We start from the raw sequence: 20,109 nt of genomic DNA, 5'->3' as shown, positions 1-20,109 counted from the left end.
GCTATTTCTGAAAAATCAGTCATTAAAAATCCAACGGAACACAGTTCTACTCTGACACACATGGGGCCACCACGAGTTGGAGTTGACCTGAGGGCAACTTCTTTTTTTAAAAAAAAAATTATACCAGAAACTGTGGCAGATAGTGATAAAAAAATAAATTCTGATCTCAAGAGTTCATCTATGAATGGAGATGAGGCATGTATATTAAATCATGTAACACAAAATAGAAAATTTTAACAATTATAGAGAATGTTGAGAAAACAATATTTCTGAAGAAATACTGTCTTCAAGTTTAATGCCAAGAGTTATTGAAGAAAATATTATTTTTCTTCAAATATATTATAAAAATATATTATATATATTTATATATATATTTTATAATTATATTATAAAAAATTGAGAAATTGATCTGCATTTTATGAGAATTGTATTAATCAAACAGTAGGATAATATTCATTATATAAATATTAGTATGAAGTTTAAAATGCTAATGTTTTTATCCAAGAATTACATGTTATTCTAATGCATATCACTCATGCTGAAAATTAAGATTAAAATTCAAATTTAGCAATTAACTTTATAGTCTAAATCAACTCACTGTTCTAAAGGTTTAAGTAAAAAGTTAGTGTGTATCTAAGATATGGATCATGACCAAGGACTAATGCTCTGCTCAAATAATTTGTAATTCAAAGAGTACTAAAAATTTATGATCATATTTAGTGAGGTATATAAATTTGTAGTAAAACGTTATGTAACATATTATTACATCGATATTATTTTTAATGTAGTTTATTGGTTTTTACTAAAATAGATCAACAAGATGGTTAAAAAAGGAATTATTAATTTTCCAAAGAGAGTTGCTCAATTTTGAAGTTACTTGTGTCAGTTTGTGTCCTCCAAGAAACAGTTGCCAAGACAGGACTAAATATGTGAGGATTCATTAAGATAAACACATATGTAAGAGAAAATTGGGGTAGGGAGACCCCACTGAGGCTGGTGGAGCCATCAGACAGCTATGCAACTCTGTTCCTCGTGAAGGAGAGAGGGAAGGAGAGTTAGACAGAAGTGTCCGAAACTGCTGTGCAGTATAAAAAAGGTTTGGCAAAGCCACTGGGGAGTCCTTGAGTCAAAGTCAGCTGTTGGAGGACTACCATGTTTCCCAGGGAAGAACCTGCCTTAGAATCCCTATTGCCATCAGCCACTGGGTAGAAGCAGCCCATGGTTAGCATGGCCTTGGCACAAGCATGGCCATGAATTTCAGAGTCCATCAGCTGAAGCTCTTGGACAATTATTCTCCTTGTTGTTGGAAGTCTCATGACTGTCACACTTACCAAGTGTGTATTTCATTTGGGAGTCGCTATGAGTCAAAAACTGACTCAACAGCACCTAATAACAACAACAACCCCATTTGGCTCATTGATTGAGTCATTCTTCAGCATGTACTTTGTGATCACCTACTATGAACATAGAGATTCAAAAACTGACTCAACAGCACCTAATAACAACAACAACCCCATTTGGCTCATTGATTGAGTCATTCTTCAGCATGTACTTTGTGATCATCTACCATGAACATAGAGATTACTTGTCAGCAAGGAAAACATTGCATCTGCCCTCTTAAAGCTTATGGTTTAGTAGGCATACAGATAATCACTATAAAAAAGGTTTAATGTGTGTCTAATTGGGCATAAAATCCTCTACATGACTTTACACAAAATAGTTCCAAATCACCTTCTGAATTAAAATATATTAAAATACTTCTATCATTTAATTTCTGAATATTTCTTTTAAGGGAGCAAAATATAAACATTGACCACTCTTTCTTCTCTTTTTAAATTGGAGTTGGAATTTGCATATATTTTTAACAAAAGACTTAGAAGTGACCATCCTACTCTTTTTCAGAAGGAAAATGAGAAACAAAAGAAATGCTTTCCATCTCTCGACTTTCTCCAGAACTCTTTTTTTTTTTTTAACTATTATTTTGGTGAAAATATACACAGCAAGAGATACACCATTTTAACAATTTCTTCATGTACAATTCAGTGACAATGATTACATTCTTCAAGTTGTGTAGCCATTCTCACCATCCCTTTTGCAAATTATTCCACCAGAACTAATATAAATTCATTGCCCCCGAGCTTCTCATCTAACTTTTTGAGTTGCTGCTGTCAATTTGATCCCACATAGATAATTCTTTAAAAGAGCACAATGCTCAAGGCAAACATACTTTACTAATTAAACTACCGTTTGGTTCAAAGAAGACTTCAGAGGTTAGTTTTGGTTTGAGGTTTAAGGTTACAGATTGTCTCAGGGTGATAGTTTCAGGGGTTCATCTAGCCTCAACAACTCCAGAATCCTGGACTCTATTTTCCCCCCATTTGATCACTCTTCCATAGAATCCAGTACTCATTTTTTAAACTTAGTAAGAACTGTGAGGATAATTTTGGATTACTGTCACTCTTTACAAGCATTCCTAGAAGATATTGACCAGGGAAAGTAAAGTTTAAGAAACAATGTCAGATTGTACTATGATGAGATGGAAATAGTCTTTAATTCCCAATTACACTTAAGATATGTTAGGACTCAATTCTAATAATAATAATAATCTATTGGGGCTTCAAAGCTGTGATGGGAAGACCAAGGTTTGAAGCCAAGCAGCTCAGTTCAGATCCTCCCATAATCAATAGACTGAATTATTTTTGCTTTTCATATGCATAATTCATTATAAAATTAAGTTCTGAGCTCTGTACCTGGATATCTTTTTATGTTAGAGTAGTTTTAAGATTTGTTTAAGTAAAAGCTTGATTGTTTTCACTCATATGGGCCTTAAATTAGAGGTGCAGGCCCGTAGGATCATTTCTGTCTTTGGAAGTAGCAGAGCCAGGACGTATACTCAGACTACTGCAGTAAACTATTTAGACCAGATGTAAATAAAGTGTGTAGTCAACAAGAAAAAGACATCTACTCAATCTCCTCAAGAGAGCCTTAAGAACAATCCACAATATGTCAAATACTTTATGTAAAACTTTCTTCAACACCCTGAGGTGAGGAAGAAAGGTGAACTAGATTACATAAGAGCACTGTGATTTTGTAAACATCTTGTGAAATGACTTCTAAGATAATGGACAAGTTAGAAAAATTTGGAAACAATTAATAGTGATGGTTGAATGACATAATGAACATAATTAATGATACCAAACTGTACACCTGAAGATTGTTGAAATGGCAAATGTGTTGTTACCTACATATTTGTCACAATTTAAAAAAGAAGCAATTTTTAAAAGGAAAGTAAAGGAAGTACCAGTTAGAGCAAGAAAAGTAAGAAATCTACCTAAAATTATTTTTTGTTCATCAGATTGATTAATTTTTTAATATTTTAATAATTAAAATGTCATAGATTGTCCTCAATGCCTGGCATGACTTCATTCTTGTGGTGGCTTTAGTCACTTCCAGGGAGCTAGCCATATGATTTTGAACTGGCCACACTTAGAAAAGTAAAAACACCTTTTGTCTTAATAGTGATACATGAACATAGATCAGAAGTGTCATGTTCCAAACCCAAAGAGCATTTGTGATGGTGAAAGGAATGTATTACTTTATTTTAATTATAGAGTAAATGATAAAATTTTTGTTGTTAGGTGCTGACAAGTTGATTTTGGCTCATAGCGACCCTGTGTGACAGAGTAGAACTGCCGCATAGGGTTTTCTTGGCTGTAATCTTTACAGGAGCAGATTGCCAGGTCTTCCTCCCGCAGAGCTGCTAGGTGGGTTTGAACTGCCAACCACTCAGTTTAGCAACTAAGTGCTTAACCATTGCACCATCAGGGCTCCTAAATGATAAGGTAGAAACTGGTATTTTGTCTGAGGTACATGTTACCAAGAGACCAGGGTTCCTGGGAAATGAGCCAGCGTCCTCCTCTGATGATGATGTCACACCCATCTCTTTCCTTTGACAATCTGGTGTCATAAAGCATGCATCTACTCACACTTCAGGAAATGTCACATGATAAAAGCAAAATATCACAAGTCCAAAATTATTTATTCATCAGCTGCCAAATTCAGAAATTTTCATAGAATAATTTCTTTAAACCAAATAGTTTAGCTTAACTAGTAAAAAATGTCTGCCTTGAACATTATGCTCTTAAAAACTATCTATATGAGATCAAATTGATAATGGCAACTTGAAAGATTAGATAGGAACATTATGGAGCAGTGAATTTATGTTAATGGTGGAAGAACAACTCAGGAAAGGAGGCTTAGAATGGTTGCATAACTTAAAGAATACAATCAGTGTCATTAAATGGTGCATTTAGAAACTTGAATTGGTGTGTTTTGTTGTGTGTGTTCTCAACAACAAAATAAATAAAAATTTTAAAAACTAGAATGGTTTCTAAATAAAAAAGAAAAAGCACCTATTTATTTCTTTAATTAGTACTATGCTTTAAAATGCACATGTACCAGGGAAAAGTAAAATATAGCCAGGATCAAGTACTTGCAGAATGTGGGAGTGAATTTATTAAGGAAGAGAGAGAAAGAAAAGGGTTGGCAGGGGTGTGGCTACAGAGTCTTTTTTTTTTTTTTTTTTCCAATTTCTCTTCCTTTTTATTTATTTATTTTATAATTTTTATTGTACTTTAAGTGAAAGTTTACAAATCAAGTCAGTCTCTCACATAAAAACTTATATACACCTTGCTACATACTCCCAATTACTCTCCCCCTAATGAGACAGCCTGCTCTCTACAGAGTCTTTGGGTGGAGAGAGGGCACAGCAGGGAGATGCCATCCAGACAAGCTGACTGTAGTCCTCAGGGCTAGCCAGAGTGATAGCAGTGAAATTTGATTTCTGCTAGTGTTATCTATTAGGTGTAATGGGGGTTAGGGATGGTTTCCATGCCATCATAGTGCAATTTGATATTATTACCTAAAGATTACCCAGTTTGCTAGATATCTGCTAGTAATGCTTGTTAACACTGATTGGAGTCCAAAATTGTTCCTATAGTTCATTCTCTTCTGTAGAAAAGATTACTGGAGAAAGGGGAGAAAGCAGTTCCTTTCTTTCTGCTCTTCCTTCAGAAGATGCAGACAGCATGGTACTATTTTTTATTAAGTACTTTGTTCACAGTGTACATAATTTCAATGTCAAAGTGAATGATTAGTCAATATTTGTATTCAGCTCCCTTAACAGAAACATTTACCCCCCAAAATATATAAAAACAGACCTCTCTCAAATCTAATCAAAGGAAATATGCAGGTATGAGTTTGTTTTGCTATTTCATTAAGCTTTTATTAGGCTGCGGTTCCACCATATGAAAAAAAAAAATTCTAAAGTAAGATCACCACATATTCTCAAAATTACATGAAACCTCTCATGGGAAAACGTGTCCAAATTTTGAATCGTAATATAATTTAACTCATTGTCAAGTGACAGAAAAGTTACTGCTGAAAAGCTGAAAGAAGCTTACAATTACTGTTTATTACTTCTGTGTCAAAATTGTAATGTTCTTTTATGTCACAAGAACACTGATGATAGCAATATGTTGGTACTTTGTGGTGGTAGTGGGATGAAGCAGGTTGCATCCAAGAAACTTGGTTCATATTCTTCCATAATTAATAGACTGCATTATATTTGTGTGTTATATCCAAAACTCATTGTGAAATTAAGTTCTTATGATAGAACAATTTTCTAAAAGCCTGAAGACTGTCTTCACTTGTCTGAGCAGTAGCTTCGGTGGTATATTTAGAGGAGATGGCCCATAGGCCTCATTTATCTCTTCAGAGTGGGCAAAGCCAGGAAGTACATTCCAAGTACTGCAGTGGCGACTCCGGCCAAATGTAAATAAAGTGTGTGGTCAGAAGGAAGAGGATGTCTACTCGCCTCCTCAGAAGAGCTTGAAGAACAGTCACAATCTGTCAGGAATCCTTCATGTAAAACTCACTTTAGAGCCAAGGGACACGTAAGAAAATTTAATTGGATTACTTAAGGACGCTGTGATTTTGTAAATATCCTGTCAAATGACACTTAAGATCATTGTCTTTGTTAGCAAGATTGCCAGTGCACATATCTGATGGGAAGTATTTCTAAAACCAGCTTTTTTTTTTTTAATAATCAACTTTATATAGACGTTAATTTTGTTTGGACTCAATTCTGGGACAATTGCTGCTTACCCATTGCCATCGAGTCAGTTCCAACTCATACTGACTACGGGACAGAGTAAAACTGCCCCATAGGCTTACCAAAGCTTTAAATCTTTACCGAAGTAGACTGCCACGTCTTTCTTCCAAGGAGCAGCCAGTGGGTTTGAACTGCCGATCTTTTGGTTAGCAGCCAAGCACTTAACCACTGCACCACCAGGGCTCCTTGATTGCTTAGTCCATTGTATTTCTCTCCAGCCCCAGTTCCAGCTACAACCCTCAACCCTCCTGAACCAAAGATTTGTTGGTCCAGCACAGCAGACAGGGGGGAGATAGAGGGTGCCAGCGAGAAAGCAGTTGTGGGGCTCCCTACTCGCTGGGTGAGAAGAGAGCCTGGGACCAACCTGAAGAACCTGGGTAGATCCTGAATCTTACGGATCCTGGGGATGCTTGGCCCGCAGAGACCCCTGGCCCCCATGGGGAAAGGTCAGCGTTGGAAAACATCAGTATACCCATCCTGCTTGTTTCCCAGGGAACTGAGAATGACCTGAAATTTGGGGCATCCTCTCTGTCCTGAGGTTGGGTGAGGAGGAGAGACTTCTTGGTACTTTGACCTGCAGTTTTGACCACAGGGCACAGGCAACTAACCCAATGCTGTCGAGTCAATTCCGACTCATGGTGACCCTAGAGCTACTAGAAAGCCAAAAGGCCAAGCCCATGGCTGTCAAGTCAGCTCCCCCTCATGACAGCCCCATCTGTTACAGAGTAGAACTGCCCCATAGGGTTTTCTTGGCTGTAATCTTTACAGAAGCAGATCACCAGGCCTTTCTTCAGTGGGGCTGCTGGGTAGATTTGAAATGTTAACGTTTTGATTAGTGGCCGAGCACAAACTCTATGTACCACCCAGGAACCATACCGACAGCTATACTGTCAATATTCTCTGGGCCTTTCCCACCTATGCAAGTCCATGACTAAGTACCAACAATCCTACCAAAAAGAAACATACAAAAATACCCAACTACATACATAAGAGGATTCAACAGCAAGAAAAGAGGAGACCAAACAAAACTTCCGGAGCTATGTCCTATCAACTAAAGCTATTTAAGGAGACAACAACTGAAATGAATGTTAGTAAGAGCACTTTAAGGAAATTACACTAAAAAATAAAATGACTTGGGAAAGTAAAATATTTTTTTTCTAAACTAAGGAATTCAGCAGGAATGACATTGTTGCTGATTCTTGAATTTGTCACTTGGAAGATAAAGTAGCTAAAGCATTCTGACACACACAGGAATAAGTCTCAGAAATAGAACTCAGGAGGGGAAATAAAGTAGATTTAGAGAATATGAAGAAGAGACTTTATGTGAATAATTGGAATTCCAGAATAATAAAAAGGATAAAAGTAAAACAATAATTTCATACACAATAGATGAAATTTTCCAAGTTGAAAAAGCAAAAACAACCATTTCTGCAGATTAAATTGGCTCACCAACTTTTAAGAACTATATGGGATCAAACTGACAACAGCAACTTAAAAGCTTAGGTAGGAAACTTGGGGGACAGTGAGTTTTTATTAATGGGGGAAGAATGATTCGGAAAAGGGGGGTGAGAATGGCTGCACAACCTAAAGAATGTAATCAGTGCCACTGACTTGTACGTATAGAATTGTTGATTGGTTTGTTCTGTGTGTATTCTCAACAACAAAAAATAAAATAAATTTAAAAAAAGATACTGTTAATATCTTGAATTTTAATCATCTTATTCAATAAAATTTTATAAATTTCTACTTATACAAGAAAGGAAGACTTTTGAAGAAAAAGAGAGGGAGCACTCACCAAGTTCTACACCAAGTAGATGAGAAAAGACACATCTAGGGGTAATTTGATGAAATTCCAAAAACACAGAAGATCTTAAAATTTTGGAAAAAGGTAGTAGAGCAGCCAGAAGACCAGAAGATGCTGGAATAATATGTACAGACTGCTGCTAGAATTAAAAAAAAAAAACACAAAGTGCTGTGGAGATGACTCCAGGGCAACCTCGTGTGTCAGGACAGGATTGTGCTTCAGAGGGTTTTCAGTGGCTGCTTTTTGGGGATTAGATTACCAGGCTTTTCTTCTGATGCACCTCTGCATATACACGAACATCCAACTTTTCAGTTAGCAGCCAAGCACATTAACTGTTTGCTCCACCCAGGGACTATCACTAAGAGAATGTTGTTGTTGTTGTTGTTGTTGTGTGCAACTGAGTCGATTCCAAATCAGGGACCCTATATGACAGAGTAGAATAGGACTACAAAAAAAGCCTCCTTAAATTAAACATGAAAAATAACCTAACTCGTTAAGAGAAATTTCTGTTCCGGATACGCTCCATCACATAGTCTAATTAGTTTCTTACAGCGTTATTACTCTTCAGCATTCTCACCTTGTTACTGTTTCTATGGTTATTGTCTGCCTTCCCCCATTAGAATGTGAGATACTTGAACTTCAGGGAATTTGGTCAAAAATTATCAAACAATATCATTAATACTACATGCAAGTAATCTGAGAAGCTGGACTTTATGAAGAACGTGGCATCAGGACTGGAGCAAAACTCATTAACAATTTACAGTTTGCAGATGACACACACTTGCTTGCTGAAAGTGAAGAGGACTTGAAGCACTTGCTGATGAAGATCAAAGACTACAGTTTTCAGTATGGATTATACCTCAACATAAAGAAAACAAAACTCTTCACAACTGGAACAATAAGCAACATCATGATAAAAGGAGAAAAGATTGAAGTTGTCAAGGATTTAGTTTTACTTGGATCCACAATCAACATCCATGGAAGCAGCACTGAGAAAATCAAATGACATACTGTATTGGACAAATCTGCTGCAAAAGACCTCTTTTAAAGTGTCCAAAAGCAAAGAGGTCACTTTGAGGACTAAGGTGTGCCTGACTAAAGCCATCGTATTTTCAGTTGCCTCATATGCATGCAAAAGCTGGACAATAAATAAGGAAAACTGAGGAAAAATTAATGCCTTTGAATTATGATGTTGGCGAAGAATGTTGAATATACCATGGGCTGCCAGAAGAACGAACAGGTCTGTTTTGGAGGAAGTACAGCCAGAATGCTCCTTAGAAGCGAGGATGGAAAGATTTTTTCTCACATTGGACATGTGTCAGGAGGGACCATTTCCTGGAGAAGGACATCGTGCTTGGTAAAGTAGAGAAACAGTGAAAGAGAGGAAGACCTTCAGTGAGATGGATTGATAAAGTGACTGCAACCATGGGCTCAAGCATAACAATGATTGTGAGGATGGCAAAGGACCACGCAGTGTTTTGTTCTGTTGTACAGAGGGTCACTATGAGTCGGACCTGACTTGATGGTATCTAACAATAACAACAACATCCCTACCTCATAAAGCAAGTAGTATGAATTATCTGACTAACTGCCTACTTTAGTTTGAGTTTAAAGTAATAGCTTTGCATATAAAATTCTACAAGTACGTAAAATATTTTCAGTGTGTAAATGCAATCTTTTTAAAAGTCTCTCCACATCAGACTTTATCAGAGAAGTGAATCTTGTCTGTTGTCTATTTACTTTTTTTTTTTTTTTTTGGTTCAATAGCTAAGATTTCTTAAAGACCTATAGATATTTTATTCAACATTTTAGCCTTGCAGAAGAAATGTGAAAACCATTTACTTCTACTGAAATATATTTCCTTTTTATTTTTTATTAACATACTACAACTCCAAACCAACTTTCTGAAAATGCATATGTTTGAATGTGCATCCATGGAAGAGTGATTGCTGTGTTGGTGGAACTTAGCTCTTTAGTTCTGTACACACTGATGGAGTACCTCTTATGTAACAAGATGATGCTCCATGCCCTCAAGAAGCTTACAGTCTAGACCATGAGTAGCAGAATGTCATTCCCTCAGTACTCTCTGTGTAATAGTCCTGGCGGTGCAGTCGTTAAAGCATTCAGCTGCTAACAGAAAGGTCAGTGGTTCAAACCCATCAGCTGCTGCATGGCTTCTGTAAAGATTATAGCCTTGAAAACCCTGTGGGGCAGTTCTGCTCTCTCCTATGGGGTCTTTATGAGGTGGAATCGACTGGACAGGCATGTGGAAAAGGAGGATAACTTCAGGGTGGAGAACATAGCCTCCTGAGTTAGAATGCCTTGATCTAAATACCAGGTCCCCTACTACTAGCTCTGTGGTAATGGGAAAGCCACGGAACTGCTCTTAATTTCCATTGTCTTTATAGAGAGAATGACATGCCACTTATGATACTGAACTTCTAATCAGCATTTTTATTATTAGGAATATGATATGAATGAAAACGGAATGATGAAGGAAGCGTCCTTCAGAAACCTAGCTATAACAAGATATAATCAATCAGATCTGAGATGCCCAGAGTTAAAGAATAGCTCTCAAGCCAAAAAAAAAAAAAAAAAATGGCACCACGAAAGATATAAGCAGAATAAAGGAAACAATGTGTCAATTGGAGAGGAGTTGATGAACAAAAGAAGCTTGTGGTTTGGAGTCAGGGGTGGATTATCCTATAGGCAAGGTCAGCACGGTGCTCGCCATGCTTACCAGGTTATCTACACTGAACAATTTCAAATATGTGGTGAAACGCATGTGAAATTGTTCACTACGATTAGTAATTAAGCACAAAGAAGCCCTGCTTACCTGTACTTACTGGGTCATCTGCCCTTTCAGGGTTTGTAAATTTGAAAAGAAGCTTTGATTGTATAGGAAAGCTCTGTGGGGTTGGGAGAGAGACAGATGCCAACCATACCTAGAAGCAGAATCTTTGATATGGTGAAAAAATGTGAAATTGTTCACTATGGATGATCTGGTAAGCAAGGTGAATACCGTGTTTACCTTGCCTGTTGGATAATTCGCCCCTGTTTGGAGTCCAACAGACCTGAGGTCCAGTGCCAACAACTGTGTGACTTCACACAAATCACTAAACTGAGGTGTCCCATTTGTATAACCGGATAAAATACCCTTGTGGCTGCTGTGAGGTTTAAATAATAAAAAAAAAGGTTTAAATAATAGCATACACAAACCTCTTAAGACAGTGTCCATCACATAATAAACACTCAATAAAACTTGGTGTCTTTCTCTTTTTTAAAGAGAAACAAATGTGAGTTTTGTCTGTGCCCACGTCCGGGATGTACAGAGGAGAGGTAGACATGCCAGTTTATGTTCATATTGGGTGCACTGGTGCATCTTAGCCTGATATATTTGAATTTTAAACTTGACAACTAATTCCCCTTGTTTAGATTTCATGCTCACCAAGCAACTGGCATGCATGATGTATTTTTCACTGTAAAATTATGTATTGCTGTTCTGGCATCCAAAGTAATCTCTGTTCTGCCACAGTCCCATATTAACCAAGCTCTGGCTCTTACTGGGGTGAGGTCTTTGGCACAGGTAGACAAGGCAGTAGGGTGTGAAAGTTCTCACTACTATACATGGGGAGGTAGGGAGAGACCCTAATAACTGTATGGCACGGCATCTACTCCATGGTAGTGTTCTGGCATGTCTGGGTAGACTCCGAAAGTATCAGAAAGCTTTCAGTCAGACCAAATTGTCAAGTTGGGCAACTGACAAGGGAACTTCAGAGACTCGTTTTTCTCCCTAGCTTCCGTTATTTTCACGGCTTAAGTCTCAGAAGCTGAACTGAGCTTATTTCCATCTCCTGGAAGCAGTTTATTGTAACCTTTTTACTATTGGCTAGAAGCCCTATCACAAGTACATTTAATGATCTATTTTAAAATGTAAAATATCATGAACCCTCATCAGTTCATAACCTGACCCATTTTTTATGGAGGCTTTAATCATTTCCAGGGTTAGCCATATCACTTTTAATTAGCCCTATTTAAAAACTTGCCTTCATTAGTATGGGCAGTCTCACCAGTAGTCGCGGAAAGACTTAATGGATCTGACTCTTTTAATAAAGATGAAGGAAAAAGGAATATTTATTGCTCTAAAGTTTATTGCTATTGCATTAAGAGACCATAATATTCATTTTGTCTGTTCTTGCCTGTTTGCACTTTGGACTATTATTAATATTGTGACGTTTCTTTGGATTTCCAGAACTCAGTGATGTAGACCAGGAGACGGCACTGGCCGGTGCTCAGGGCTTCATGGGCTGCCTCTCTGCAGTGCAGCTCAGCCACGTGGCCCCTCTGAAGGCTGCTCTGCACTCCAGCCACCCAGCCCCTGTCACTGTTCAGGGACACGTGACTGAGTCCAGCTGTGTGGCCCAGCCTGGCACTGATGCCACATCAAGGGAAAGGACCCACTTGTTTGCAGGTAGCTTATGGCTCTCCCTTTACCTAGTCACAAACACGGCTTGTCCACTGGACACTCAAAACTCCTGATATTGCTGCTATGCTACGTTCCTTAGATGGGTTCTTAAAATTGCTTTTGTTTGTCTAGCTTTCAATTCTCTTTCTCATTTCATTTCCAGAGTCTCAGTTTTCCAGTCATGTGAGCCTTTACAGTTGACATTGCTTATGTTTAGGTCTGTAGAGGTCCCCACATTTACCTCTGTAATTCTGTTCTGGTTTAAAGCATTTATGAGTTTCTCAAATTCTTCCTTTTTACTTGCCTGTATCATTCCCTCCCCACTCTTTTTGTCCCTTAACTGCAGATCATTCTGGAACAACAGATGACAGAGAACCCATAGCTAATGCAATCAGAAGTGACTCTGCAGTAATTGGAGGTAATAGGAAGCATGAATGAGCTCTTCTTTGGTACCTCTTATTACTAACAATGGTGAATATTTAAGATTATAGAAAACATTTATGAAGAATCTGTGTATTTTGGAAGTGTCATGCACTGAATAGTGAGGACAGTGGAGTGCTTTACTATTTGTAGAGATTGTCTTATAGAATCTCACTGAATTCCCAGCTTATTTGGAGATTTTTCCGTATAAATAACTTACAATTTCACTGAAGCACCACATTCAAAGAATAGTTGTTAAACTGTGTAATAATGAATATTATTTAGCTTGGCAATATCCATCTAGATTTCCTAGAGTATTCTGAATATGTTTGAGGAAATATGTTTCCTAGCTTCTTGAACACATCATTGCTTCTGCAGGTGTTTGTGTAAAGAGCAGGGAAAACCTAAGGTTTATATTAGAAACATGTATTTTATGTTGCCTTAATGCTTAATAAAAAGGTTATTTGCATGATTGCAGTGTCCCATCAATGAATATTACACTTAAAGTTGTGTTTTTATCAAGTGTTAGGATAATGGACTAAAAGTAATTCATAGCTATTTTGAACTGCAGAATTAAAATGAAAACTTTTGAAGTATATTTTCTAGGCAATAAAAACAGTATGTTCCAAAAAACTCCTTTAAAGCTATAGTATTTAAAATGTGCTCAACATTTTAAACTAAAATTGTCTAACAAATTGTCTAAATGTCAAAATGGTGCTCTTTCTGAACGTTCAACCAGTATAGATAGACACAGATATACATATAGAGTGATTGTCTAGTCAAGTTAGTGTTAGAACAAAAGACTTACTCTTTAGAGTACTGCTACTTTATGCAAAGATCATTGGCAAGAGTTACAGAATAAAGGGAGAGATGTGTTGATGAGACCTGCTGGTGTTATTCTAGAGTGGAAACAAACAGTTCACCTATGCAGTCTTCACTTGGCTGGAATGATAGGGCAGAGAAAGACAACATGGAAGGCTTTTGGCTCAGGGGCTCCCCAGCTCTGGGAATCCAGTGGTGTCTGCTTTTGTCATTGCAATGGTTCAGCTTCAAAAGCAGAGCCACTGATGATGCCATCTAAGCTCTGAAGGCCTTGCCTGGGACCATGTGAAATTTACATACTAAATCACACTATATTGTCCTCGTGTGTGTTGCTCCATCTGGTAGCTTTCTTCTTTGTCTAGTTACTCTTAAACTGCTCCCACTGTGTACCAGTGAAGACCGTGGTGGTTCAGTGGTAGAATTCTCACTTTCCGTGTAGAAGACCTAGTCAATGTACTTCACGAGTAGCCACCAACAGTCTGTGAGTGGAGGCCTGCATGTCACTGTGACCCTGAACAGGTTTTAGGGGAGCTTCCATACAAAGATGGACTAGGAAGAAAGGCCTGGTAATCTAGGTCCAAAAACTAGCCAGTGAAAACCCTGTGGATCACAGTGGTCCAATCCCATGGTTCATGGGATTGCCATGAGTTGGGGTTCAACTCGACAGCAGCTAGTAACAACAAAAACATGTACCAATACTCGATCCATTCAAGAACTTTTCCAGCTGGCTAATATCCTCATGTTCTGCATGTTTGGATAATCTTTATCTTCATTTACAAACAACGTGATTAATGAGTGGTATAAGATGGGATAATGGGTTTAATAAGACATTTAAAACTAGTGGCCCAGATATGGTAGAAGGATTCTGGCCAGGCTACACAGAAATGGATGGACTGAATTAGAGAAAAAGCCATAGAGTTTCCTCACAAAAACACATGGTCTTAGTTATCTAGTGCCACCATAACAGAAATACCACTAGTGGGTGGCTTTAATAAAGAGAAATTTATTTTGTTCCTCGTGGTAAAGTAGGCTTAAAGTCCAAATTCAAGGCATCAGCTCCAAGGGAAAGCTTTCTCGCTCTGTGGGAAGAAGGTCCTTGTCCTTAATCTTCCCATGGTCAAGGAGCTTCTCGGGTCCAGGGACCCCGGGTCCAAAGGACGTGCTCTGCTCCTGGTGCTGTTTTCTTGGTGGTATGAGGTCCCCAACTCTTTGCTTGCCTTCCTTTCCTTTTCTCTCTTGAGAGATATAAGGTGGTGCAGGCCACAGCCCAGGGAAACTCCCTTTACCTTGGATCAGAGAGGTGACCTGAGTAAGGGTGGTGTTACAACCCTACCCTAATGCTTTCAACATAAAAGTACAATCACAAAATGGAGGACAACCACATAATACTGAGAATCATGGCCTAACCAAGTTGATACACACATTTTTGGGGGGACGTAATTCAATCCATGACAGACGTTCACACAGAGCTTCAGATGTCAAGGCCCCCAAGAGCAGCAGCTGGCCATATTTTATTCAGACGATCTTAGTTGTTTTGGTATAACAGGTGAGATCAAGGTTTTTCTGGGACACAACAAACCCTGAAACAGAACCATACCCAAATTAAAAGAGATAAATCACATACATGGAACAGACAAGGTCCAGAGGCACCCCGTGATTTTGACTGTTTGGGTGTGCTGTCTGGGCTAATGTAACTATGATGTTTATTTTACCATTGCAGTGGCCTGCTGGCTATAGATCACACATCATTAGTTTTTCACACAGAAATTGTTCAGAATCTTTGCCTTTAAACCAGAGGCCTATAACCAGACAGTAGAAATATTTATAGTGTCTCCACTTATTGTTTTTCTATGATGAGAGACAAAATATTAAATAGAAAATGGATATTCTGATTAAAGTTATTTTTTATTAGTATAACTAATAATAATAACAAAAATAATCACAACCATTAGCTAGTTAATTCTTCAGATTGCAAGTACAGAATTTGGTTATCACATTTACATTAGGCTTATCAGCAAGGGATCCCTTACCTTTCTCATGTAAGACTGACCTATCCAAAAATCTACTTTTTTGATTCTATTGGCTGTGGTGCCTTTTTCTAGCCCCTTATGTGCTCCTGAATCCACTATGACTGATAAGAACCTTCAAAGCTTTCAGTTGGTTGAACTGCATTACTGTTAGATACACTCACTTTAAACTAGAAGGAAGATTCTAATTTTACAATACTAGATTTGGTCCACACTGCTGTTTTCATAGTACCTATTTTTGTCTGAAAAACTACATTATTTAACACCTCAACCTACCTCATCAGAAAAGTCTTTAAGTGTTGGGAAGCTGTCAGACTCATGGTGACAGATGACAGAGTTTTCCAAATTCTAATTTTCATTCGAAAGCTCAAATTCTGTCAGTGACATCATATACTGTCATTTGTCTTTCTTGAAGTGACATGCTTACTTCACTCATTATGGAGAAACTAGCTGCCAAAGCCCCAAGTCTGAGCAGCCATAGTTTGTCATTCTCTCAGGTGAAAATGGTGTTCCATGAAACAAAAAGCAGATAGTCCAGCTCACAACACAAATGTTCACACAAGCGCTTTTCCTGGAAACCATCGTATTTCAGTGTGCACGGAAGTGCTTTCTGTGTACTTCCCACTTCATCACACAAAACACTAGGAAGACATGTATTCAGGGGTTAAGACTTAGTCAAATGAATTAGTGCTTCATCAAGGACATTCTTAAGTGTAAGTGGCTTTCCCCCTCTCTGTGATTGCCTGGCAGAGAATTCAATGACTACTTTTAATAGTGTGCTGTCATTGACTTAATTCGTGCTAATGCACCTGGGATTTTTATCTAACCTTGTTTTGTACCATCAATGCAAATGTCAACATGGTGAAAAAACCATCTTAGAATTATAATGGAAATAGTTTTGACCTTGTAGACCCTCTCAAAGAGTCCTGGGGACTCCCAGGGATTCACACACCATGCTTGGATGACTATTGGCCTAATGTAAAGCCAGCGTTGAGAGCTAGTAATAAAGATAATGATTGCAGCAATTAAAATATTTACAACCAGATATTTCAAATAATCGGTATTTCACATATGGAAGTAATGTACCTATCTACTTGGATTATTCATGTATAGCTATAAGTAGTATTCATATATAAAAATTAGTATTCTTACTTTTTAACAGATTGACCAATATTGAAAATTGACTTTATTGAAATTTATATACATTTAAAAGCAAAAACACACTTAATCCTTTAAGAAGGTAGTACTATTCTATAATTTCAAAATAATTAAAACTTGTCTGTGTATTAATACAAAGCGATCACATGGTTTTAGTGACGAGTAAAACCAAGAAAACTGAACCTGTTGCCGTTGAGTCGATTCCAACTCATAGAGACCCTATAGAAAAGAACTGCCCCATAGGGTTTTGAGGAGCGGCTGGTGGATTCAAATTACCAGCCTTTTGCTTAGCAGCCAAACGCTTAACCAGTGTGCCACCAGTGACATGTAGGCATGTGTTTAATATAAATGCAATAAATAAATCCATTTCTAATATACATTCAGGATAAATGGAATTGAACTCACAAGGTTGATAAAACTCAGAACTAAACTCAATATTATGATAGTACCTGACTCAGAAATACCTAGTTTTGATATTTACAAGTAGATGCTTGATTTAGGTAGAAAATTATTTTTTATAACTTATTGAACAATGAAATTAAAGTTTCTATTAAATTCTGACTTTGTGTTTCTTTTCTCTCACTAGGTTTGATAGCTCTTGTGATCTTTATCTTGCTTTGCATCACTGCCATAGCTGTTCGCATTTATCAGCAGAAAAGGTTATACAAAAGAAATGAGGCAAAAAGGTCAGAGAATGTAGACAGTGCTGAGGGTGTTTTGAAAAGTGAGCTTAATATACAAAATGCAATCAATGAAAATCAGAAAGAGTACTTTTTTTGATTGGCAACTATGGTTTAACCCATGATTATGACAGCCAGGGGCTCTCAATGGACCAAAAAAAAAAAAAAAAAAAGCTGATAAGTTGAATGTTCAAACGACGGATTTGCGAAATTGCCTTCCTGCCCTCATCCAGGCTCAAGATGGCTTCCAGGAGGCCTCGTTCAGTGACATATATCCCATAGCACTCATTCTGCTAACAAGGACTTAGATATTGCTGTTAATTTCCAGCTGTTCTGATATGATCTAAAACAAAAGTTTAACTTGCTTCATGACAATATGGTTTTTAAATGTGAAAACTGTAACCCTGGTCTCTTAACCATGTGATACCTAAGTTTTGTTAGAGGTAAAAGTCAAATTTGAACCGTAACAACCTTGCTTTATTTGAAAACATATTCTGTGTTTGCTTTGGTGTTCCCATGGTGTTATTCATAGACCTGGAAATGCTTCTAAGATCCTGTTTGGCTGGCATTGACATCTTCTGTGGCCAAAGGTATACAAGCCCCTTTGTCTTTCTCTGTATTACATTCAATACATCAGTAGTCTGGAAAGATGTTTTGTTGTTGTTACTTTGTTTGCATTACTCTTCTTTTCCACTTGACTCTTTGTAATCGTTTTGGATACATTTGGTTTTGAGCATCGAATTTCAGCTGTGAGCATACAATTCACATATAACAAAACTGGAAGAGTGCAATGGTTTTCAGTGTGGGATGCCTTGCCTTTTCAAATTTCTCTGTTTAATTTGCTATCACTATTTTTTTTATTTACTAATGACAGTAGTCAGGAAACCTGTCTATTGCCAGTCTCCCAAAGAATGTGTAATGTTTTCAACCAAGTTTGCTTATATAAAAACGTAATTCTTCACACTTCAGAAACTTAATTTTTGTTTACATCTCTAGTACCTCAAATGAATTGTAATTCTGGGAATAGTTTCCCTGAATCTTGGGTGAATGTCAGTTTTCTTTATAGTTTATACTTCTCTTTTCTGAAGGTTTTTGTCAACTTTTCTTTGATCTTCTGTGACTACATATGAATTAGAAAAAAAGAGACAGTTTGAACTGTAACACTCTATGTCCTCTTCTGAAAACTGTACTCCTTCCGGCTTACATTTCCTGTGAATTGGCCTCCAGTAGATACTTTGGAAATATAAACTGAAGCTATGCCACCTTTCTGCACAGCCAGTACAACAGTTCAAGGATGCTCACTCTGAGGGGAGATGTTTACAACATCTGCCTTTCTGTTCACTTCTAGCTAGGACACGGAGGTCAATTTCTCAAAAATTACCAAGAATTAGTATAAGCAACTAACTGGTGCATTCTTATTAGGGTATATATGCACACTAGGTGATCAACTAATTATCAATAACTTTATGGGAACTGCTCCAGTATTGAGGCAGTGTAAACAAGATGCCTGAGGCAGTGTAAACAAGATATAACCACGGAACAATCCTCTGAATTCCATAAGCCAATTATATAATAAATGGCACTTTATTATCCATGCTCACACCTTGCCTGTGCCTGCTACCTGAGTTTGTCGACAGCAGGGAAATTTGGAAATATATCCATTGGGCCTTCCTATCAGCTTCTATTCCGTGCTTTCTTTGTTAACTCTCCTTACAAAAACTGCCTGTCTTTTCTCATTAGTACTACACCTATATTGATGTTTCTATAAATGCCTGCCTAGATCTGAAGGATCTGAGTTAACATAGTCATTGATGAACAAGCTATCTTGATAAATGGTATACATATCTTTGTTCTGTCATTTGTTTTAATCTAAAGACCTATGGTGGCTGGGGAGGATTTACCAGAGAAACAGCTGTTCTTATTTGATGCAAAGCTGCATGCAGACATCAGCACAGCACTGTATCTTTTACAAGTTTTCCTTTGGTTCAGTAGCAGCATTAACCTGGTTGGTAGCTGGAATGGAGAGAGGGCTAGAGATGGACAAGCCTCACAGTCCTCGATGGCCAGCACTGCATCAGAACACGCTGGCGCCTCATATGCCATTGCTTTCATTTCCTGATTTGTAATCTGTTCCTCTTTTTTCTTAATAAAAGGCACTTTTGAAATAAAATGCAGAATATATTTTAAGACAGTTTGTATAAAAATTTTAAATTAGGCAATTACACTTTTTTTTTTCTTAAAACAGTAAAATGATATGTAGATGTATGTCTCTGTCTTCTTTACTATTGTGCGTGTGTTTGCGAACCTTTCGGTACATCCTGAGATTGTAAACTGTTAACTACACCCACAGTTACTGTGTATTTCACCTTTTGACTGGATCAAAAAATTTAAGAAAGGTAGAAAATGATTACTGATTGCTACAAGTAGAGCAAAGTTATACCCGATTTAAAGTTTTGCCAGAGAACAATTATTTGATTGTCAATAGTGTTTACTCAAAGGGTACTCTTTACTTAAATTGGGTGAAATCCTGTTTTTTTTTTTTTTTTCAATCTGCTCCAGAG

The 20,109-nt window shown here is 37.5% G+C and overlaps 1 protein-coding gene across 7 annotated transcripts in view; it reads left to right on the top strand.

Moving 5' to 3' along the window:
* The window catches only part of CNTNAP4 (contactin associated protein family member 4), a 393,297-nt gene extending 375,582 nt beyond the window's left edge, over window positions 1-17,715 (top strand). For 6 of the 7 annotated variants that reach the window (XM_023556694.2, XM_010596846.3, XM_023556696.2 and 3 more), the window contains 3 exons: window positions 12,229-12,447; window positions 12,788-12,859; window positions 17,455-17,715. In XM_023556694.2, the coding sequence (XP_023412462.1) occupies window positions 12,229-12,447; window positions 12,788-12,859; window positions 17,455-17,648 (485 nt within the window). In that variant the 3' untranslated portion in view covers window positions 17,649-17,715. The remainder of the gene's footprint in view (window positions 1-12,228; window positions 12,448-12,787; window positions 12,860-17,454) is intronic. The other variant, XM_023556695.2, reaches the window with a different exon arrangement.
* Window positions 17,716-20,109: the final 2,394 nt, after the last annotated feature.

The sequence above is a fragment of the Loxodonta africana genome, chromosome 21 (assembly GCF_030014295.1).
Source record: "Loxodonta africana isolate mLoxAfr1 chromosome 21, mLoxAfr1.hap2, whole genome shotgun sequence".
Taxonomy (NCBI): Eukaryota; Metazoa; Chordata; class Mammalia; order Proboscidea; family Elephantidae; genus Loxodonta; species Loxodonta africana.
This window is presented reverse-complemented; position numbering and strand designations above follow the sequence as displayed.